This window comes from Macrosteles quadrilineatus, unplaced genomic scaffold (assembly GCF_028750875.1).
Source record: "Macrosteles quadrilineatus isolate MER2022 unplaced genomic scaffold, UCM_ALF_1.0 Scaffold_2__2_contigs__length_208266976, whole genome shotgun sequence".
Lineage (NCBI taxonomy): Eukaryota > Metazoa > Arthropoda > Insecta > Hemiptera > Cicadellidae > Macrosteles > Macrosteles quadrilineatus.
In genome coordinates, this window is record NW_026542595.1 from 46765302 (window position 1) to 46788616 (window position 23315).

The following is a 23315-nucleotide window of genomic DNA, read 5'->3' on the forward strand; positions in this document are numbered from 1 at the left end:
GGTATTACTGAAAATGAAAATCTAAACTGGAAACCACAAACTGATCCAGCTGTATTTTCTCTCTTCGCGCAAAGCTGTAAACTTGAAACTTAGGAATGACATCCCTGCAGCGACTGCCAAAAGTCAGCTGTGTTATTCTTCCCTGTTTACTAACCTGTTGTGTAATTCTGTTTATATGCTTTGTTAGTAAACAATGTTGAATCGTGCCAGTATTTTGCTCAGAGACGATGCAATAGGTGAATTTATGATAACGACAATTTAACTGATGAATCGGGATTGGATTTTGATGCCAACTTGGACGATGAGCAAGTGAAATTCAAGTATTATTTGAAGAGTGAAAATTCAGAAAAGGAAAGAGAAAGTAAAAATTAGACAAAAAAAACAACACACAACCGTGAAGAACCATTTACGTAACTCCTTAAGCCAGTGCAAACTCAATGCACTTTCTGTCATGGCCATAGAATCTGACCTAACTGAAAGCCTTGACTTTGAAGAAGTAACATGAATTTGTCCAAGCAACGAAGAAAACTGTCTTAAAATAAGAACTTGACTTCATAGAACTGATTGTTTTTTTGTACCTTAAGTTTTTATTGCACTTTGTTATGCTATGTATTTATAATGAATCTCAAAATTTAATTTTGCATCAATTATATTTTCAAATTATGTATAATGAAGTAATTATTTCTGATTTTCAATAGGCTACATGGACATAATTTATTTTGGATACAATATGGTATTGTAAATGTTCCACTTCTACATTTTACAAGATTGAGATTTTCTGACGGAAGGTATTTAACATTGATCAGTTAATCTCATTAGTCATTAGAGGTGTAGTATTACGGACAGGTTACATTCCAATTACTGCGAAGTTTAATATGATATTATACATTTTAAAGGAGTTGATCGATTTAAAATATCAACGGATTATCCTTGTATATTCTACTCAAGGAAAATTATCGTGACATTATTTACGTTTCGCAACCAATATTACTGCAGGGCACATCTGCTTTGTGTGCCTAGGGGCGCCGATGGCTAAATGCGGCTCTGCCCAAAGAACATAACTGAACAAACAAAAAATAAGTTTAAAACATCTACCTAAAGATTTTGTATTTAATATGAGGCAGACGTGTCTAATGTCTTGGAAATGCAAGTTGTACCTTTGAAAAACATTGCGTCCGAAGATATAAAAAGTAGAGGAATGACAACCAAAAGGGAATTGGCAGAATTTCTCATGATAGAAAACAATACCATAGCAAGAAGCCTTCCAGACTTATGTAAAGCCATGATGATATTCTTAACTCTGCTAGTTACATCAACTGAAAGGTTCGTATATTGTCAAACCTGTCTGGTGTATTTTCAAAATATTTATATTTTTACAATGAATAATTATTTTGAACGTTATTAGCAGGTCAAACCAACAAATGAAATAGGATAGCTTAATAATTGAAAATGCAGGTTATCTGCCAGATAACAGTACCGTAGAGTAGCCCAGCCCTTAATAGCTGCTTTTCCTAGCCTTTGTAGGTGCATGCCTCTGTTCACACATCAGCCCCACTACACATGATGACCACTCTCAGGGCCTCCTAGTGTGCCACAAAAGAAAGAATTTCCCAAAATGGGTTGTAGAAAGAACAGAAAAAATATTTTTAGGACCGAACCTAAGAAGAAGATTTGGTAGGAGAAAAAGTTGGGGGCCTGAAGAGTGAACAGTCCCTGTTAGTCGCCTCTTACGACAAGCCGGGAAAGGCTGCGGTCCTATTCTAACCCGGAAACCGCACGGGGAACTGAAAAGACATTTTGGTTCTAAGATATCAGAATATTAGTTAGCCTAATTGGTAATGGGTCAATTAAGATTGTGAACACCTACTGAACTGTCCAGCCCTAGCCCTGAGAAGGTTTACATCCCCATGAAAGGTGGCAATGATGCAAAGGGAAATAAGAGAAAATAGTGTTTTGCATCTGTAGGGATTTACTTAAAGCACAAGATAGGCCAGCAGCTCAAATTAGCCACAGCTAGCTATACCTTAACTCCCTTTCCACAAAAAACCAACAGTGCCAATACAGTATGATTAGTAGTGTGAATACAGTGTAAACAGAGCAATTTACCAGGCTCCTCTGTATTATAAGGTTCATGATAACATGAGTTGTATTGATAGTCTTTTAAAAGTAAGCATTTAGTTTAAAAATCCATACATTCTGATGGTAACAAAGATTAGTGGTCCAGCAATAAATCACTAAAATCATGCTAATTTGTTGATGGGAAAAACATTCCCAGAAGCTTATTTACTTTTCCTACGTTTCATTCACTCACATATAGCACATAAAATTGGTGTACACAGAGCAATAACACATTAAAACTGAGGAAAAATGTGATAGAATTAAGCTAGGTTGAAAGTATAATGCTCATATTAGACACAGAATAATCTGAATTTTGAATACATAAATCAGAGTTTTACAAGAAAATTAAAAGAAATGTTTTAATAGATCGCCAGAAAATTAAAAAGAGAGTAAAAAATTTTAAATATTTATGATTGACAGTTGACACCCCTTGTTATTCCTTCAATGAATTTATAAGTCAAGTAAATGGTGTTGTTACAACAGGAGTTTGACAATTAATACTGTCATGATTCAATTGTACATCATTTAAGTACATATATATATATATTACGCCTAAAAATAAGCGTCACTACCATTCACTGTAAATGTTATGCAGGACATAAATAGTTAATTATTTGATTTGATAATATGAAGAAAAAAAACTGGTAAGTAATGATTCTTTAGTTCATACATAACTTTTTAAATACAAGCTTAACCCATGTGACAGGAAAATAGGATAATTTCAATTACCAATCGGCTTCATAAAATAATTTATTGTTCTAAATATAAAACAGCTAATAACATAAATGTATGTAAATAAAGAGTTACCATATTTTATTACAAAACAAAGCTTTGGTTTGAACAAATATTAGTTATAGAAAGTATTCTGTTCAATACCAGAATTTATAGAATTTTGTTAATATCCTTAACTCATAAATAAGGAAAATTTCATATAAGTGACATATTTTTTTATATCAATCAAATAACTCAATTTGGACTAATCTAATTAATTACGAATAATTTAATTTTCAACTAATCTAATTAATGAAGGATAAAAATTAACACTAAGAGATACAAAAAAATGTTTCATAAATAACTTATCAATAACCAATATAAAAAAATATCACTTTCTCTAAACTCGAGCTCACAAGTTGGTTGAACGTTGTGTTTTGTTATTTGGCTTCCAAACAAAAAATCATAATATTAATATTAATTATTCAAAATTGGCACATTTCAGACCATAGGTGGTGCAATTAATGGCATTGGTTATGTTTATTGTACTATTATGTAAAACTATTGTATTAGGTTAAGGAAATATTCCAATACAACTTGATTCCTTTTCGTACCTCTTCCATTGTGATGTTTGGTTTCCTAACCTTTGAAATCTCATTTTGAGATCTCATTTTATCTTTCATTTCAAACAACTAAGTCTTTACAATGTCTATAAAACACAATCTTAGCCTTAAATCACTCAACACCTACCAGGTACAGCAATTTTGTTCTTAATAAATTAATTTGTTTTCTTTTATGTTTTGGACCAGTACAACACAAGTCTTAATGCTATTATTTTCTAATTCGTGAAAAAGTTACAACATAAATACTAAACATAAATATTTTATCGCTAAATATATAATACACAAAGAGTAGATCTTGATCCTAATTAATTGAAACCTTACCTTGCTCCTAATACCTAAAGGTTTCGTTTAGTCGGATAGTTGCTTCTAGGTAGAAACACAACAAAATAATAACAAATATGAACAAATATGAATGTATTGTGTTGGGTAATTTAAGCCATAAACTGATTTATTCAGAATTGTATTTTCAAACACTGGTTCATATGAGAATGGAGACACGGCATACCAGAGTTTAATTTAGTGAATTCCAGGTGCATTTTAATAGAGCTATTAATAATTTCAAGGATTCAATACACATTTTGTATGTTAACTTTGAATTAAGCTTGATCCGTGATCAAATAGCAATTAATAACAACTAATTAAAATATAACCAAAGTAAGAGTTTGAATTAACCTCTCATGAGTTCTTTTAAAATGTTTTACAGAATGGACTCAACTGTTGAAACAATAGAAGAGACAGTGAAAAATCTATCTTAGACCCATTAAACTGATACAGGCATTGTAACTCATGACAAAAAGTACAATATCAAAAGACATGTTCTTTATAATGCTAACTAATATACTTAAGATAATATTACTAAACAAATTGGTTTTATACATGAACAAATACATAAAAAATACTACCTATAATATATAAACAATAAACCAATATTAAGTAGGTACCAAAGTACACCGGACATTGATAAGATCTTTATTTTTAAACTAAAATGAGTTAGTTCTATATCTTTTTAGAGAGCTTAGAAGCTTTTCTCGTTAATATGAATAGCATATAACAAAATCAATACAATGTAGAACTATAAAACCAAAACTGACGTATAACTGTTAAGTTCTTTTTTCCAAAACAAATTTGTTAACTTCCAAAGTTCTGATTTTAATTATCAAATATATAAGTATTCTGTAATGAGTGTTTAATTTATTTTCATATTTTAACAGCAGAAAGGCTTACGCAGAAATATTTACAACCATAAACAGTTTTTCAAATGTGCCATTTATTTTTGTTAGTTTAATATTTAATTTAAAAGTTTTACTCCAGAATATTTCTTAAACATCTTTAGTAGTTATTTAAAATGTTTCTGGGCCATTGTGTTTTCTTAAAAAACTTCCTTATCGATTCTATAGGGATTAAAAATAACTACCAGCATAATCTTGTTTCTAAAACTGGTTTTTTTTTTTAATATAGAGACACTTTTCTGTTATAGTTCCAGCAAAAATAACAATTTTACTTTGTTGGCCAAAATATGGATTAAGCTACAAACTTTTCAGATGGAGAAGTATAAATTTAACATAGCTACATAACAGATTGCACTGATAGATGTTTCAGACTAAATAACACAAAATGAGAGTCTTGAGGAGATTGTGTATATCACTAGGGTCTATTCTAAAAAGATAAAATATTTCCTTACATGATTGTACACCATTTATTGGCCTTCTGTTGTGAGGACAATGCATCGCTTTCGATAGACTCATCGAGGTCCAACTTGGTTTTGGAATCATAGTTGACTGCCATGGAGTCTTGTTCTTCCCTCTTATGGAAGGGAGTGGAGGTAGGTAGATAGGTCTTGGGAGCCTGAGGTGGGGACCAAACCCTGAATGATGGAGAGAAGAAACTCCACCCTGTGAAGCCAGACACATAAGTTGGATAGTGGATAGGGTGGGAAAACATCAGAAAATAAATAAAGCTAGTTTAACAGTGTTAAAATAATTATATGAAGAACATAGTATCTAGATATTTTCAATGACAGATATGGTTATGAAATTTTACAATTATGAAATATGATTAATTGTTATTTTTTAAGTAGGCCTATTTTAAATTGAGTTGCGTATGAATATGCTTTACAACTTAAGATTCTATTTGATTTTTTAGCGAATTTCCCATATAGGGAATAACATAGGTCTCATGGTAAGACCTAGTCCCGGGACCAATTTACTTTTTTGTTTTGAGATCCCCAGAGGCCAAAAACACCATCGGTTCAAATTAATATAGGCTATATGTGTGTGTGTGTCAGTTAGCACGATAGCTTAAGCAAAAATGATCAGATTTTGATGAAATTTGGTACTAATATATAGGTACCTACATTTGTCGCGAACCAGCATGATTGGACTATGGGAACAGGGCTTATGGGGTAAAAATTTATTTTTCCCATTTTTGACCCTAAAAACATAAAATTTTTTAATATCTTTCTAAACCATTTAGTTGAACTTAAAAAAATAAATAAATTAGTATCTTGAAGCGTTCTTGTATGCCTAACAGTTACAAATATAATTAAAAAAGTTTTCAATTTAAAATTCACATATTATTCTTATGGAGAACAGGTAAATAAACTGTTGTAGTTAACTTGTACTGTATATGAATATATTACATTCAGATTGTTAATTTTGTTTATTTCATATTAAGCTACCAACAATTCAATGAAATACCCCCGCCGCAGCAAACCTGCCAAATAAAAACGCAATAGATGAACTCATTAACCTCACAAGAATTGTATTGAAACAAAACTATTTCAGATTCCAAAATGACTTCTATGTCCAAAAAGATGGCCTAGCAATGGGTTCACCCCTCTCCAGTATTTTATCAGAAATACTTTTGAACCATATTGAAAATGAGCATCATATTTTAATTAATATATATGAATATTTACTACAATAATTGTTCAATACAAAAAATGTTAATATACAAAATTATAACTTTCTCCTATCTACAGATGGTCCCTACAATTCGTGTAGCTGAACTGAATTTATCATACAATTTATGGCTATCTGAAAGGAAAACCAATAGGCTATTACTTAATACATTTTAATTAATTTATATAAATGTTTGCTATAATTGTTCTATACTAAAAATGTTAAATACAAAATTATTGGTTTCTACTTTATCTTAGTAATTCCTCTTCTTTTTACTACTTTCCTTGCACAAAAGACTCAATCCGCTAACTTTACTTACTAACTACTGCTAATTAGCCACTACACCACAATGGGGGCCTGGGGCCATTAAGCCTCTGGGGACATAAAATGAAAAAGTAAATCGGTCCCGGACCTAGGTCTTACCGTGCCACCTATGGCGATAGCTACTTCTCTATAGAGAAATTCGCTAAAAACTCACCTCATTACCTCCCCTGTAGCAGCAAACTGAAGTGCTCATTAAAAAAAATGTTATTTAAATAGGAAATAATAAATCTGCTGATTTTAAAAGGGCCGAGGCATAACATCGTTGTTAGAACTAAATACCTCAATAGCTTAAATAACAAGGTGGGGTAGTCTAAATTTTGGGTGAAAATAGCAAACAATTTCCCGGTACTCAATCATCGAGCATTATGTTATCTGTTCCCTGGACGAGAATGATGGCAAAATGCAAATGTAAAAATTAAGAAATAACCCGACACAATCCATCTGGAAATCCAGTCAAAGATGAAGACATCAAGTATCAAGTAAGTGCATGGAGGTCATTGAGGTTTCGATAAAACGGAAAGGCAGATAATCTGAGTCTCTACTGGAGTATATACGCAAGGTGTATAAAATAAGGTGTGAGCATAGCAAGGCGTAAATTCGTCCAGTTCGCGCAGCTACGTCACGTGCGAGCTGAACAAGTTTTATTTTACCAAATCATATGTTTTCTTGTAATTTCTCAAAGACTTTCAAATGACATTCGTTACAAATTAGCATTGAATATATAAAACTATTTAGTGTTATATATCCAATTTAGCGTTGTATTCAATATTGAATAGAGTAGCATTAGTATGGCAGTAGTCAAGAACATTTGATACGAGGAAGAACTTTTAATTAAATAACAGTAAAGCAGTAACTGTAACTATGGCTACCTAAAGGCCGGGGCCACACTTATCTTACCTCGCTGAATTTTTTTCCACAGGCGTTACTTGTGGGTTTGGGTCATCGATATATAAATACTTCAGTTATATATCAATGATAACGGTATATTATATGTGGCAGGCCACAATATAGTAAAAAGTCCGTAAATACGTTACCCAATTTGACAAACTGAATTGCACGTGTATTCTCTGCGTGCAACATTCCAAGGGCATTGCACGTACAACAAGTCGCGGGGCATTGCGTCTTATGGGATTTTTCCCCACAGAGTTCTAGTTTTTACCTGACTGCTTTACTGTGTAGTGAGTTTGGAGGAGGAGGGGGGGGGAGTGCAGATCACGGACACGGACAATTTGTATTGCTAGTGTGGCATTCTTGTTTTTTTTTCAAGACCATCTCATTTTTGGTCTACCCAGTGGACGCTTTTCTGCTGTACCAACTGGAAAGCGTCCACTGGGTAGACCAAAAATGAGATGGTATGACCAAGTTAAGAGAGATGTGAGTCAGTGTGGAGGGACAGTGGAGATGGCAGCGGACAGAGAAGCGTGGAAGAGGCTGATCTATGAGGCGAAGAATCGACTGCGATTTGTAGCGCCCCAGCAGTAAGTAAGTAAGTAAGTGTGGCATTCTACCCCAGTCTCCCTGGCTAGCCCCAAAAACCTATCTCGTCTGAAGCGATCATAGCAGAGCGGGCATCGCCGGGTGATGATCGCTGGGCGTCGATCGCTTCAAGGACCATTGTCCAAGAATTTCAATACAGTCAGCAACCAACTGTTGAACTGAATAGACGTGTATTTTGCTCTCACTATGAGTTTAAGAGCAAAGTGTTGAAGATCCTGATGATCGAAGAGATAGAAGAGGAAATTCTAGATCTAGTTAGTGAACCTAGATAGTGAACATGGATTTTGTACTCAAAGTGTTTTCAAAAAGAGAAAGGATGTTTTAAAATACTTATTAAAAACCACTTTAATGCATACAAGAGGCTGTTTAGTTATTTTTTTTTTTACTTTTTAAAGGAAACAATATAAGTTCATTTAGGACTTGCTAGAAGAAGAGAATATGTCAAAACATTATGCAATTGCACTCCATGTCCATTAACAAGAGAAGAAAAGTTAGCTATTACATTAAGATACTGTATAGTATGGAATATACGGGTGTACACAGACACAACACTGCAAAAGACGCTGGCCCTCAGCGATCCCGTCTGCTCACAGAGCAGTTCCCATTGAAATCAATGCTTAGCAGTCGCTGAGAGTCTATCGCCACCGTCTATTCCTCAGCGTCAGACGCAACAGCCGCATTCTTGGACAACAGGCTTTAAGACGAGCGTGGCCATTGTCAAACTGTTCCATATGCGTCGCACGTGACAATGGAAAAACCACACCGAAATCTTCCGTAAAATCACAATCGTTAGTGAATCACGTACAGTAGGCCTAACGACGACAGAGTTTAAATTTGTTAGGTCATAATATAATTAATTAATAATATTGTTTTAAATAAAGTAATTGCCTTGTCTTTTCGCATGCATATATCCATTTGTTTTGTAATCCAGATTTTTTCAAGAACCGATGAAACTTAACTTTAGAGCAACTACTTTTCTTGTTTGAATTACCACATCCAAAATCAGTGCAAAACGGCATTGCCAGCTAATTACAACTTACTTTGTTGAGGAATCGTCGGTGGACTAGTGTTTCCTGCCTAACATACAGCTCAGCTGTAGCATGAGCTGTGCCTTGCACACTACGTCAAATTTTGCCTGATTGGAGATGTGGGGGATGCGCGTGCACACACCTTCTTTTATACACCTTGGTATATACCTACAATTTCTTTTTTTACTACATTTATGACTGAATCATATCTTGGATTCTCATACTTCAAATGAACATACCTGGTGATTTTTCTGAGCCGCTTGCAGTTTCCCCAGCAAATCTTTTTCTATCTTCTTCTTCTTCTTCTTCAAATGATTCATTTGCTTTTCTCTTCAATGATTTATCAAGAGATGTAATGCTCACATTCCTCCCAGGGAACCTGGAAAAAGAATTTATTGGTTTTCTTCCTTTGATCTCTCCGGAGGGTACGACATTCGCCTCTTTGATAGATGATGAATCAAGACATACACTGGAACTGCTAGCCTCACATGTGTCTTTTGTTTCCAAGGAAGACCTACTAATCCTTCGAAATGCAGAAAAAAAGCTTTTTTCTTGTGGTTTCTCTTTCACGACGTCTTCTTCACTTCCTGCGATACTATTTACATTTTTACTCTCGTTAATCCCATCACCAACAATGGCAATGCTTTCTTCATTTTTTGAAACAACAAGTTCATCAGAGGCTGCAGTCCTACGTTCAGAGCCATCCTTATGTCCATCATTCAGCTTGGGTACACTTAGATCAGGATTACTTTCTGAGGAATTAACCTTAGCAGGGGTCCCTCTAGGTTTTGATTTCTCTCTCTTATTCGGTGTCTCAGGTTTAGGAGTGGGTTCTTTCACAATTTTGGTTTCCCTAGGCAAGGACTGCCTGGTTGGAGTGCCTTCTCTTTTTTCATGCAAATTCTTTTGTCGTAGACTTCTCTTGTCAGACTTACTAGCCTCCCCATTTTGAATATCTGCATCATTACCATTTTCAATACCCTCACTTTCTGTATTATCAGAAACAGATCCATTTTCATTGTTACCATTTTGCAATGGTGAAACATGATCATTTGAAAGGATTGATTTTCTTGGTTTTAATATCTTTTCATCGTTGTCTAAGTCTTTCTCGTGAGACCCATTAACCGCAACCACTTCAGAAGTCATTTCGTCAGCAAACGTTACTCTTTTTACACCAGGTTCTTTCGTGTGACTTTTTTGTACTTTGGCTTGTTTTTCTTGTAGTTTCTGCAACAAAATTAGTACCTATTAGGCCTAAAACTTAGGAATTAATTAGCAAAAAAGTCAAGAAAACAGCCATCCTAAAGTAAAGATCTGGTTTTTTTCTTCTATGACTACTCACAGCAAAGGTTTATTCATTGCACTTCATTACAATCTTCAAAGTTACAACTCCAATGATTTCATTTATTTTTAAAAACACTGATTCAGCCAACTACACAGTACAAATAGAGTAACTAAGAACTTTAGGTAAAAAGTACCGGGGGAGCGGGCCATGGCTCAGTAAAGTTGATTTTGATTGTAAAAGCAATGTAAAGGAAACTCACGTTTTAGGCTATTTACAATTACAACTAATTTTGGCTTTTATTTAAGTTTCAGTGGAATTACAATTTATTTTACAGTTGATGGTCAAAATCACTCTTATATGATAGCCTATAGGCCTACTTGCATTTGACAGTTTGTTATGGATTAAAACAGCTGGTTTTTTGTTCCAATTGGGTGTAGTTTAATAATAGAACTGGACACAATATGATAGCCAACAACTAACCGGTAACTCAATAACACAGCTACAAAAAATGTATTTTTAGTGATTCAATTTCAGATGGAATACTGTACCTAACGAGTTACATGGAAGTAGGCCTTTACCTGCTGGACACGACAGGAAGGCATGATAATGAGGGGTTTGGTGATGAGAACCACACCCTACATATGGACATCTCATGGTTGAGTGGTCAATACTACATCCTCCAATTGTAGGACAACACTATGTCTAAACAAAGTTAGCCTACAGCTTAGCTTTTAATAGGGAGTGTGGGTATATATTATACAGTACACTAAACTTAACACAGGCTTAGTGTGTTTGTATGGTGCACAAAACTGTATAGTGTGGGTTTTTACAGAGTATGGTCAAACACCATGTGTTTGAAAAAAGCCCAGAACAATCTACCCCTAGATTACACATAGTGATGTGATGTCCCCTTAGTATTAACCTGGGTGAATACCGTATCAAGTTCCCATAAATATCCTGGATTTACAATTATTTGGCTACACACTACACAAAAGTTTTGATTTAGTATTTTCACTTTGAGTAGGCCTACCTAACATTGAAATGTTTTTATTTTAGCTTACAAACTAAAAAACTAAAAAAAAAAAAATACATAAGCCTACATAAATAGTTATATACTGTATATATATATATATTGTTAAGTAGGCCTATTTAAATTAAATCAGTTTATTTTCAACCAAACATATCTAATGGTACTAAATTTTAATATGTATACATTTTTAATTAGTTGAATACAACAAGACAGAATCTAAGATCAATATGCCAACTACTGCTTGCAGATCAAGGCTTAATACTCGAGGGATTAAACTACTTACCTTAAATTTTTTAAGTCTCTGGAGAGGTGTCAAATCTTGCTTTGTAACCTGTTCAACAGCGTACAGTGCCCTTCTCTTTGGTATACTAGGCCTAAAAAATAAAACATTAAATTTAGCCATGGATACAAAACACAAGAATCTTTAATAAAATTATAAAGAATTAAGTTCTATATATTTGATCCAAGGCATAGGGAAGGCTGGGGTAATTAATAGACGAAATGTGAACTTCATAACTATTTTGTCTTGGTGGAAGTCTCCTGATTTTTCCTAAGTTTAATATAGCTATATTGCATGTTAACACAGAATTGCAAGTTTTTAAATACAGTTCAATAAGGTTCAGCTCACAATGATAAGGTGGAAGTCGCAGAACTGTATGGCCACAATCTTCAGCTTGATCTATTTTATAGGTTGTTGGTTGTAGCAGCTAAGTGCAAGTGAGTTGGAATCGGAGTTAAAAGTTCTGCTTTAACATACAGTAACTTTGGTTGAAAAACACCCAATGGCTCGTAAAAAAGTTCTGGATATAAATTTTCTCCAACTCATGTTCGGGATCTTAAATAGAGTTTCACTGTTATTGGAGGGATTGTCCATTAATGACACTGTCTTGGGGGCAGCAAGTGAAGGATGCCCTCGAACCAATCCTAAAAAACTTTTCCGTTCATTTCATCGTGATGATTTTGCGTTTTCTATCTTTGCTGTTATTTTTCGCTTTAAACACCCAATGAGCATCAATGTCGCCTGACGGTTTGGCCGGATCTCTCAAAAACCCATCTTTACTGCCAATATGAACCATTATAAGGTGCCCCCCTCATCCCGACAAGTCTCGCAGCCCTGTTGTCTCACCGTTCATGTGCACTAAGTCTCTTACTGATTCTATATATTTAGGTGTCCACGCCTTTTTTGTAGTATGGCCAGTATTTCACCAAAGACTCGTCCAGGTAAAATATTTGTTTCTTTTCCTCTCTAAATCGTTTGACTTTTATCAAATATTTCTTCCTACACTGCACAATGTCTTCACGCTTAATAAGATAAGACTTTCAATAAGAATTTGTCCCCTTTCAAACTTGAAGCCCAAGTCGTTGAGAACTCGTCTTGTGGTTCGATCAGTGACATGTGGTCTAGGTGAGGATCTTCATTGATCATTTGTACGACAGTCTTTGAAGTAGGCGGCATATTTTTCGTGTAAAGCTCATGCACCTTCCTTCTGATGGCAGTTTTTTGGAAGTCAGTGCAGGTTTTCATGCGAGTTTTTTTTCCCCAGGGTAACCAATGGTTTGTTGTCAAATTCTTTTTTCAGCTGTTCGATGGTACATCTGCTGGCACCAGTTAAAGCTCGAACTCTATCCACGATGTTCCTCTTGCTCATTTCCGGATTTTCCATAGAAAGCATTCCGTAAACATGTAAAATAATTCACCGTTTACCACTTGAATACGAATTATGAGTTTGACTCGTTACATACTTTTCGGGAGACTCGAGTGTCGGTTCTGTCATAACAAGACAAATGAAAACCACTAACTAACCAAACAGGATTTTGTTGCCAAACATAAGGGTTATTGGTTCAATCGCTATAATGAGTCCCGTTGGCATGATTGGACCAGGGGAATTGGGTTTTATGAGGAGATTTAGGGGGTAAAAATCGGTTTTTCTCATATTTAACCCTCAAAACAAAGTTCGCCAACTTCTCTCTAAACAATTTTGAAGGGCTTAGAAAAACAAATAGTATAGGTATATTGAAGTGTTTTTGTACAGTTACCTATTGATTACAGTGAAACTTCCAAAAATTGTAAATGTTAAATTCCTATGTTACTCTTATGGAGAATTAGGCTAGTAAACTGTTGTATTTTGCTTGTTTATGGATATATTTTGATCAAACTTGGCAAATTGATTTATTTTTTACTAAGCTATTAATATTTTACTAGAATATGTCACTTGGTTACCCTCCCTGTAGCAGCAAACCTAGGTAATACTCAATATTTAATTTTTCAATACTTTTCATTTAAATGGTGAACATACAAATTAAGTATTTTAAGCCAAGTATGAAAGGAGATGAGGCGCTATCTCGTAATCTAGTCAGTAACTAAGGCTGACATATTCCTTAGACACAGCTTTTAATAGCCCATACAGCTAATGGCAACTAAGGGACCTGGTACAGTTTAGTGGAATCCGGACCACATTTTTACCTTGGTATTAACGAATTGGTCAATTATTAGGATAGTAATGCCTATAGTCGTAGTACTCACTAGTGCAGACGTTAATCCACACCAGGGAGTATTGCATCCACAGTGCATGCCTATAAAAATCCACAATTCGTGACCTCGTAGTAGCTGGAGTACAGGACGACGCCACCATCCCAGTGTCATTAAACCTTATGTATTTAATTAAGTTCATTGAAAATAATATCAGATAGATGGATACATTATTTTGGACACTTTGGTATTATCCGGGGGCCCCTTATTTTAGAGATTTTTTTTACCAAAGACTGAAAATAACTACATAAGTTTAATTGGAAAAAACATACCTACTTTTATTGTCTTACTGTCCAGCGGACTTTGAGTTCTGCCTCGGCAGCAATGTCGGCGATTGAGTTAAATGCATCGCCGCCGCTATACTCCGCCAAGTAGGTATACTGTACAGTGTGTTGAAGCGGTTATGTTAGGTTGAGTTATCAAATATATGTTTAAGAAGGCCTTTCCTCGTTTCGTTATGAATCGAACGATACCAGATGAGTCATACTTTCGCCCGCCAAAAACCCCTGATACAAGTTATATATTTTTACAGGTGATGCGCGCGCTCCGGTCAACGACCTAACCTTGGCCTACTAGAAGGCGACTTGGCGTGCGAAAGTAACTTATGAATCATCATCTGGTATCGTTAGACTCATATTGAAACGAGGAAAGTCCTACAAACATATTTAACTAAAGATAACCCAACCTAGCATAACCACTGAAGCGCTGTATAAGGGTGGCCTCCGGATTATACCAATGTACCTTATTTCGTTTATGATTTAAAGTATTTTTCTTAGTAAAGTAAATAATAATTATGCAGGTTTGCTGCAGCAGGGGTTTTTTATTAATGTAGGTAGCAGTTTGCACATGTAACTTAGTCTACCAGTAAGTTTTTTTACACATAAATTTGTGGATTTTACCAATAGTTGGCACCCCGTGTAACTTAGCATTAGAGTCATTCCACGTCAAATCATCCGGGTCATGAAACCCTCCATCTCAGAATTTGATGAAACTTTGTGAAAATGTTCGTTCCTATGCCCTAAGTAAAAATGCAAAATATTTCGAAGATACTGCTGATACTTTTTTTATATGAATTTTTTTTTCGATACACCGTTTTGACCATTTCAGGCCTCGGAATCGACAACCAAATGTAGCCTGGGCGACCAAAACATTTAATTATTGACAAACCATTTAAGATAACACTTTCAAATTTTTAAGGCAAGTTTCCTATGTCTTGAACATAAAAAACTATATATAGGTCACTCTAGAGTATAGACCTAATACAAATTTATAAAAATTATCATATATTTAAATTTAACTTTTTCAAATTTGACGGACATGGATTGTGAAAAACAGCTATAACTTTTTTCTCCAACCAGCTAGAACAATCATTGTTTTTGCAGAATTTTCCTTAAGCTATGACATGTTTGAAAATATAAAGATATTAGTGGTTTTCTATGTACTTACAGATATTGTAAAAAAATAGTTTCATTAAAATATTAATTAACGCTAAAAATTGAGTAACATATGTGCACCTAACAAACCTTAATTGTGTTGTGTGGTTCGGTTGATTTGTAACTTAACTTTGAATTAGTTTAAATATTGTTGTTTATAGCTAAAAATACTACATCTTAAATGTGTAAGTGAGTTTATTGATTGGTTTTTATTCAAATGTATATAACTGTGTGTTCAAGAATATAATGAACACTTATTATGTCACTGTTTTTTATCTCCTACAAAGTTGTGTTTCTTTTTTTATAGAATGTCTACTGTACTCCGAAAGCATCCAGAAGAGCTTACTCCCAGGAGACTTTGGAAGCGGCCATCGCAGCAGTGCAAGATGGGATGACGGTTTCCGCTGCTTCAAAGCAGTTCTGCATTCCCAGGCAGACTTTGAAGGACAAGATCAGTGGAAAGTATGCCACTTTCTGCGAGATGGGACGTCCGTCTATTTTGACTCCCGAAGAAAAGCAAACAATCGTCGACTGGGTTATTGCGATTGGACGCGCTGGTTTCCCTATCAGCAAAGACCAGCTTCTCACCAGCGTCCAGAAATTAATGAAGAATTTGGATCGAGAAAATCCCTTTTCCGACAGCGCCCCTGGGGATAAATGGTTGGCTCTATTTACAGGAAGACATCCTGAAATTTCGGCCAGAGTGTCACAAACCCTAACAACCACCAGGGCAAATGTCACAGAGGGACACATCAGGAAATAGTTTTAAGAAATAAGAGAATACCTAGAAGGCAAGAACCTGATGACCATCTTCGATAACCCCAGGAGGGTGTTCAACTGTGATGAAACTGCCTTCTTCCTATGCCCTAAAGGCAAAAAAAGTATACGTAAGGAAAGGTCAGAAACAGGTTTACACGATCACAGGAAACGATGAAAAGGAATGTCTCACAGTCCTTTTCACAGCAAATGCCTCAGGTGACTTGGCACCACCAATGATCGTCTACTCATACGAAAGAGTACCATCAAATATCGTCCAGCAGGTACCAAGCACCTGGGGCTTTGGTAAATCAGAGAATGGCTGGATGACGAGGGAGACATTTTTTGAATTTGTCACAAATATCTTTCACACTTGGTTGCTGGCAAATCAAATTCCCAGACCTGTCGTCCTGTTTTTAGATGGGCACACCTCCCACCTTACTCTTCATCTGAGCGAAATCTGCTCAGAGAATGGGATTGAGCTGATTTCCCTTTACCCTAACTCAACACACATTCTCCAACGCATGGACGTCTCTGTTTTTCATCCACTTAAGTCGGCGTGGAAAAGGACTGTCGAGCAACGGCGGTTGGAGGCAGGCGCATCCAAGATTAAAATAGAGGAGTTTGCTCCTCTATTAGACAAATCTCTAAAAGAAGGCATCAATAAGAACGCTTTAACCCAGTGGCGTAACTAGAACATGGCTTTGGGGGGGGGGGATGGAGGAGGCCCAATACCGGGGGGCCTGGGGGGTATGGAATACCGAAAAATTCGAACTCAAAACTCACTTTTTCAGGCATTCCAGAGGTGTAAAGAACGTTCAAAAGAACTCCAAAAATCTACCCAAATGAGGCTGTCTCTGGCCGGTCGGTATCAGGAAATAGTAAGTAACTAATAAATCAAAACCACATCGCAACAAACGAACAAATTGTCATTAAGTTGTTGTTGTTGCCTTCTGTGCTACGCGTGAAGAGCCGTATCTAGTGAATTTTTGTTTCAAATAGATTTTGACAGGCTGAAAACTTAATGTATTATTGATCAGTAGACCTACAGTGTGTTGAGACATTTGTTGAGACACTTAAGACACAATAAACAATGAAGATTGACAGTCAAAAACAATATTGTGAGAAAGCCCTAAATTTCTTGTTATTTGTGTATGTCAGCTGTAAAGAAGATTTAAACGTAAAATAATATCCTTAGGCTACTGTTAAAACTTGATAATAATATAGTTGTGAAATTCGTGTAGCCTAATATAGTTCGAGTAAAATAGTTGGGAAATTCAGTGTCTCCCCCGAAATACTTTTTTCGTGCGATGCCCCTGACTGTAGGTAAAATTATTGGGTGGAAAGAGTGACCCTCCCCAGGCACCAGATACCCCTCCCCCACCCGCCCCTACACCACGCGTCGTCGCAAAGTAAGCAAGGCAGAATGATATTGTTTGTTATCAGGAACTGTCATCACTTTCAGTATGCTCAGTTTTAGTTACCATACGCTTTCTAAACAAATCTGTTATCAAGCTTTGCTATGCTGATGCTTTCCTCTTAGACATTGTGAACACATCATCACTGAATAACAAGTAACACATAGAACACAGGCAACAAGCACAGGAAAACGTGCCAGACCCAGAACAGTCTGAGCGGGAACTTACAGCGCATGAGCGGCAGTGTTGCCAACCTAATATGATGACTTTCCACGTAATTGCCACTGGAAATCCCCGATTTGATTCGCAAAGATTATGAAACTACCCGCAACAATTTCTGATCCACCCTCTGTGAACAATGTTCATTATGGAGTAGGTTATTCGGGGGTTTTTTTTTCCTTTATGGGGGGGGGGGGGTTATCTATAGCCACTGCTATAACCAGTGGCTTCATCACTACTGGGCTGTCAACTCTCAATCCTGATGACATAGATTTCAAGAAGCTGGTGAAGAACAATAGTGGTTTACAAAAAAACCCTACAGCCAATGGCTAATGTTGCGTAGCCACCTGACATATATTGAGGACAAAATTGGGAAGGAGAGACTTAAGACCTTCCAAGACAACAACGTCAAAATAGAAGACAAATCTCTCCATGGAGTGTGGTTGGAGATAAAAAAAGAAGTCTCCCTCTACAAAGAAGGACTTGATGGGATGCCCAATGAAGAGAGATAACCTGAGGTTAATCCACATGGTATAGAAGTTGCAAAAGAAGAAGAAGAAAAAGAAGAAGACGTGGTAGAGGCGTACGTAACTGCCGATGGGACGGAAGTGGCTGTTGACTTTCTTGTGAATGAAGATATTAGTTTCCCTATCGAACTTGAAGTGCCGGTAATTACAGTAAAAAAAAATACACATAACAAATCAACCCTGCATCAAAAAATCCACTGTTGAGACAATCGACAAACCCAGATTTATATCTAAACACCGAACCATCATGTTCCCATCTTGATACCACAACCTCTTCTCCGATTGATATTCCCTCTCCCCTCTCATTCAACCTATCCAACTTATCAAACCAATCTTTTCTTTTAAACCTAAGCTCACCTGCCAATTTCCCACAGACCCCTAATTCGTAGTGTGACCAAAACTCCATAATGATCCCCCCGGAAACACCGAATCAATCCTCACCCAAAAAACCGACCTTGACCCCGCAAAATATGAAGGCAAAAATGACGACAACATTTAAAGACGCGCTTTACTGGCCTGAACAGAAGCCACCAAAATCAAAAACCATCAGGAATAGACTAAAATTTCCAAGCGCGGCAACGTCTGCGGATGGAAAAATTGGAAAAATTTCTATCAGCAAAAAGAAGAAGATAAATTAAGAACAGAAAAGGAGAAGGAGGAAAGGAAACGATTGCGGGAAGGTAGACAAAAAGCAAGAAAGGAAATGGACGAATTGAGGGCTAAAAAAAAGAGAAGATCTGATTACGAGTCCGAAGAAGGCGACGACGTTGAGGAAGACCTAAAAGGAGTGCACGCCCTAGAAGAATCTCCCGTGGAAGAGACACCTCTGCCACTAGATCTAGACAATCTCCGACAAAGCCAGTGGTTAGTCGTGCCATATATGAACAACGATGAACCGAAAAATATGTGGGACAAATTTTGTCAATTAACGGCAAAGGAAATGCAAAAAGTGTAACGGTTAAGTTCTTGGAAAAAAAGAAGTTCAAGTGGCCAATCAACGATGATGTGGACAATGTTCCAGTCAAGGAAATAGTACGCATATTAAGAGAACCAAACTTCGACCGATGGGGCTACCTGACGTTAAGCCTACTGACTTTTCATCATTTTAATGTGTTTTTCCATCTTCGTAAAATCATAGATCAAACATAACTATGTTTTATCTATGGTAAAATAATCCCTTGCATGTATGTAAATTTTTTTTTTTAGATGTTCAAATTATTCCTTTGTTTACCTATTTCTAGTCCCATTAATTGTCTTGTTGCTCAGTTTTATGCATGTGGATTTTTATTTATTTCTAGTCGCTTAATGTATTTTGTGATTTGTTTTAAGCATGTAGATTATTTATCTTTTAGGCGTTGTTGTATATTGTTTTCATTAGTAGGCTAAAGCAGTCGATGTCATCACTGGGTTCTCAGTTTTTCAGTGAGAGTCGCGCCTATTCAGTTTATTATACACTACGTACAATACAACACTTTTTCCCCTTGCTGTGATGGGGCATCCTCAGTGGTAAAGCTGCGACTAGAAGGACAGGGTGAATCATTGTTATTTTACTCATACTATGGCATGTGGGAGAGGAGTAATCTCGCCAGGCAATCCATGGAATGTGACCTCCCTGCATGAGTCATGTACATTCCAGGGACTGCCTCTAAGGGAGATTAAAACCCCCTCTCACATGCCACAGTATGAGTAAAATAACAATGATTCACCCTGGCATTCTAGTCTCAGGTTTACCACTGAGGATGCCTCATCACAGTATGGGCAAAAAGTGTGGTGTTATACGTAGTGTAATATAAAGTTTAAGTCTGTTTTGGTTTGGTTAAACTTCATTAATCTAATCTAAATACCGATACTTACTAATCTAATTTTTGTTCTTTTGTGTACCTATGCATAATTTATTGTCAAGTTAGGTTCTAAATTTGTTTGTTTAAAATGAAGTACAGCATGTGTTCATGTAAATATTAGGCCTAATCTTACTACTGTATCTATGTTAACTAATTTTGTTTCCGTCCTTGTAAATTTATGATTTGTTTATTTCTTACACTTAAAGCTAACGTTCAGCTCTCTTCTATCTATGTAAACTAATTTGCTTCCGTCCTTGTACATTTATGATTTGTTTATTTCTTACAAAGCTAACGTTCAGCTATCTATGTAAACTAATTCCGTTTCCGTCCTTGTACATTTATGATTTGTTTATCTCTTACACATAAAGCGTTCAGCTATCTATGTAAACTAATTTCGTTTCCGTCCTTGTACATTTATGATTTGTTAAATTTTTTTTACACATAAAGCTAACGTTCAGCTCTCTTCTCTGTGTACTTATTTCCTTTCTCTATGTAATGTATGCAGTAACAGTAGCATTTTGCTGTGTGATGTGCTCTTCTGCCCCAGCAGACTAAATTGAAGGTTTGGTAGCTTACGTAAAGTTTTCTTCTTGTGTTTAGTTACTTTTTAGTCATAAAACAGCTGCCAAACACTATTTTTTGGTAGGTTTTACTAAGTCACATCACAGACTTCGGAAAAAAAATCACGGCATTAATTCCGTGAATCACGGAGTTAGGCCGTGATGATGAAATGAGGCCTACGGGTATTTTACTTATTAAATATTTTGTTTATTAGTATTCATTCAAACATAGCCACATCGTTTTGTTCAGGAATTCATAGGAGAAAAAACAGTATTAAAACGTTTCATCTTAAATTCATAAAATTTTGGTAAAACTAAAAATGTATAGCAACATCCCTTAAGGTCACGGTATTTGGGCAGTTTACCTTATACAGTTTTTTTTTTATGTTCAAGACATAGAAAACTTGTCATAAAAATTTTGAAAGTGTTCTTAAACGGTTTGCGAATAATTAAATTTTTTGGTCGCACAGGCACTGCTTGCGCATTTTTGATATCGTTATTTCATTGTGTTTCACCCACTATTTAATTGTGCAAAAACAGTCTGGAAGTTGCATAAATTAATGAGTCGGTTCATTATAACCTAACCTTTACCTTCCTAATCTAACCTCACTTCAAAACACTTAATACAGTCACGAATCCGCATAAAACCCAACCTACCTTCCTCACATGCCTAAATAAGAACTGATTAGGCCTATTTGGTTTCAAAAATCAAAACGAATTGATTTGATTTCATTCCGCATTAGATCAAGTATAAACAGTTGTTTGCTCTTCTCACTCAGTCCTCCTCACTCCTCACTCAGTACGGACCCGTCCAGTCCAAACTACGCCATATTACCATTACCTTCAATACCGCTCAATTATCCTTAGATTCGTAATCCTAACCTTCGTTTTACGGCAACTTAGGAATCTCTCCGACCAAAACTGATTGCATTTTTGGATTCAGCGTTAAAAATACTGTAAGTAGACATATAAAAATAACATCATATCCCAATGTAAATAGCCTACAGTAAATAGGGTATTTGCTAAACTGTAAACCTAGCCAACTGGTGTAGTTATCTACTTAGCTAGGCCTGGGCTAGAGATTACCAGTAGATAGGTAGGCCTAACTTATCAGCCACAGAAAAGCATGGGAAAAACAAAAATTTACAATGACTTTAACTTTTGCCTAGTTTGTGAATGAACGTTTCATACTAAGTACAAAACTTCAAGGTAGGTAGGCTAAACTTGGTCTAACTTAGTACCGTAGCTTGACTGCACACTAATAAGCCTAGCCTTAAGTTAAGTTTAACTTACTTGACATTTAAACAACAATTAAGGCTAGGATGGGTAAGTTAAGCCTAATTTATTTGGAAATGTTAGCCCAGGAACTAGGCTTAGCTTAGGGTAGGCTAGGCTAGGTTATGCATTCTATTTTCAGTTATTTAATTCGGGCTCCTTTGGCAGCTATCCTATCTAGGACATAGGCCTACTTCGGTCAAAAACAAACTACAATGAGCCTGCCAGCCTGCCGCAACCGCGGTAATGCATTGGCCTTGGATTGAAGTCTGGTCAATTGTTATTAAACTGAGTCGTTAACATGTTAGTATAAATTGTTAGTAAAGTAAGCTTAGGTAATTGGCATTTTGTAAGTTAAGTAAAGAATGAATACGAAATGATAAGTTAAGTTACTGCTGTAAATTACCGGCTCAATGCCGCAAGAGGAATACCTGATAGACTTGTTCCTATTTCTGACGGTATTTTGTCTGGAAATAGGCAGCTCCATACAGTTATAAAATGTAAAACGTAAAAATACAAAAGGAACACAAATACATGAAATAGCCAAAATTGTTCCCAATGAAGTAAAACTGTTTACCTTTAACAACTCGGAAAATGGCGGCACTAGTACAACTACAGCACCAAACCAACACCACAGACCACACCGTCACACCACAATGCTTTATTAGCTTTGTTTTTTTTTACTCTCTAGTGCTTCTTCACTGCGACAGCTTCCTTCCTTCCATTCTCCCTCTCATCTCAAGTCGAATCCACAGTCCACAGAATAACTGCTTTGAAAGTACACTATATTAAATAGTATCTTATCGATTGTTTCTGATCATGATTAAAGAAAGATCTACGGATGTTTTAACCAAAATAGTATTAACTGGTATCAATTGATTGACACATTTCTGTATTTGATAGCCATGAATGGTAGGAATGCGCTGAGCTTGATATTGCATTAATGGGGGTTTCAATTATTTACATACTCTTGTTGTCTTAAGTCAGTAAGTGGCTTTTTGATGGTTCGAAACTGGACCCAGCTGTTCCTGATCATTTGACTTTAAATAAATTATCCTGACTAATGAAACCGCTGATCTTAGTCAGTAACAAAGCTAAGTCAGTAACACCGCTTGCGGTGTTTACACTGTCGTGGGGCCACGGCTAAAGTCAGGCGTGTTACACGCCGCGTGTAGGTGAAAACTGTTTACACTACACGAGTACACGCCTGATTGTGGCCGTGGGACGCTACCGTGGCGCC

General features: G+C 36.1%; 1 protein-coding gene across 2 annotated transcripts; it reads right to left on the reverse strand.

The window, feature by feature from the left end:
• Positions 1 to 2899: 2899 nt before the first annotated feature.
• LOC128986937 (THO complex subunit 2-like) lies at positions 2900 to 22740 on the reverse strand. Of its 2 annotated transcripts, none has more exons than XM_054407554.1 (4): positions 22653 to 22740; positions 11800 to 11890; positions 9441 to 10428; positions 2900 to 5344 (listed from the first exon to the last, which is right to left on the reverse strand). In XM_054407554.1, exons 3-4 carry the CDS (start codon positions 10345 to 10347, stop codon positions 5130 to 5132), a joined length of 1122 nt encoding a protein of 373 aa, XP_054263529.1. In that variant the 5' UTR covers positions 10348 to 10428; positions 11800 to 11890; positions 22653 to 22740; the 3' UTR covers positions 2900 to 5129. The 2 variants fall into 2 exon arrangements, with proteins under 2 accessions (XP_054263529.1, XP_054263528.1); XM_054407553.1 differs by lacking the exon at positions 22653 to 22740 and adding an exon at positions 22507 to 22646.
• Between the last annotated feature and the right edge of the window lie 575 nt (positions 22741 to 23315).

Excerpts from the sequence above, each read along its gene's own strand:
- LOC128986937 (XM_054407553.1), bottom strand. The coding sequence starts at position 22,562 with ATGGAGCTGCCTATTTCCAGACAAAATACCGTCAGAAATAGGAACAAG. Across the intron at positions 10,429-11,799 it reads AGAGACTTAAAAAATTTAAG|AAACTACAAGAAAAACAAGC; the intron begins GTAAGTAGTTTA and ends ATTTTGTTGCAG. Across the intron at positions 5,345-9,440 it reads CGGCTCAGAAAAATCACCAG|GGTGGAGTTTCTTCTCTCCA; the intron begins GTATGTTCATTT and ends CTGGCTTCACAG.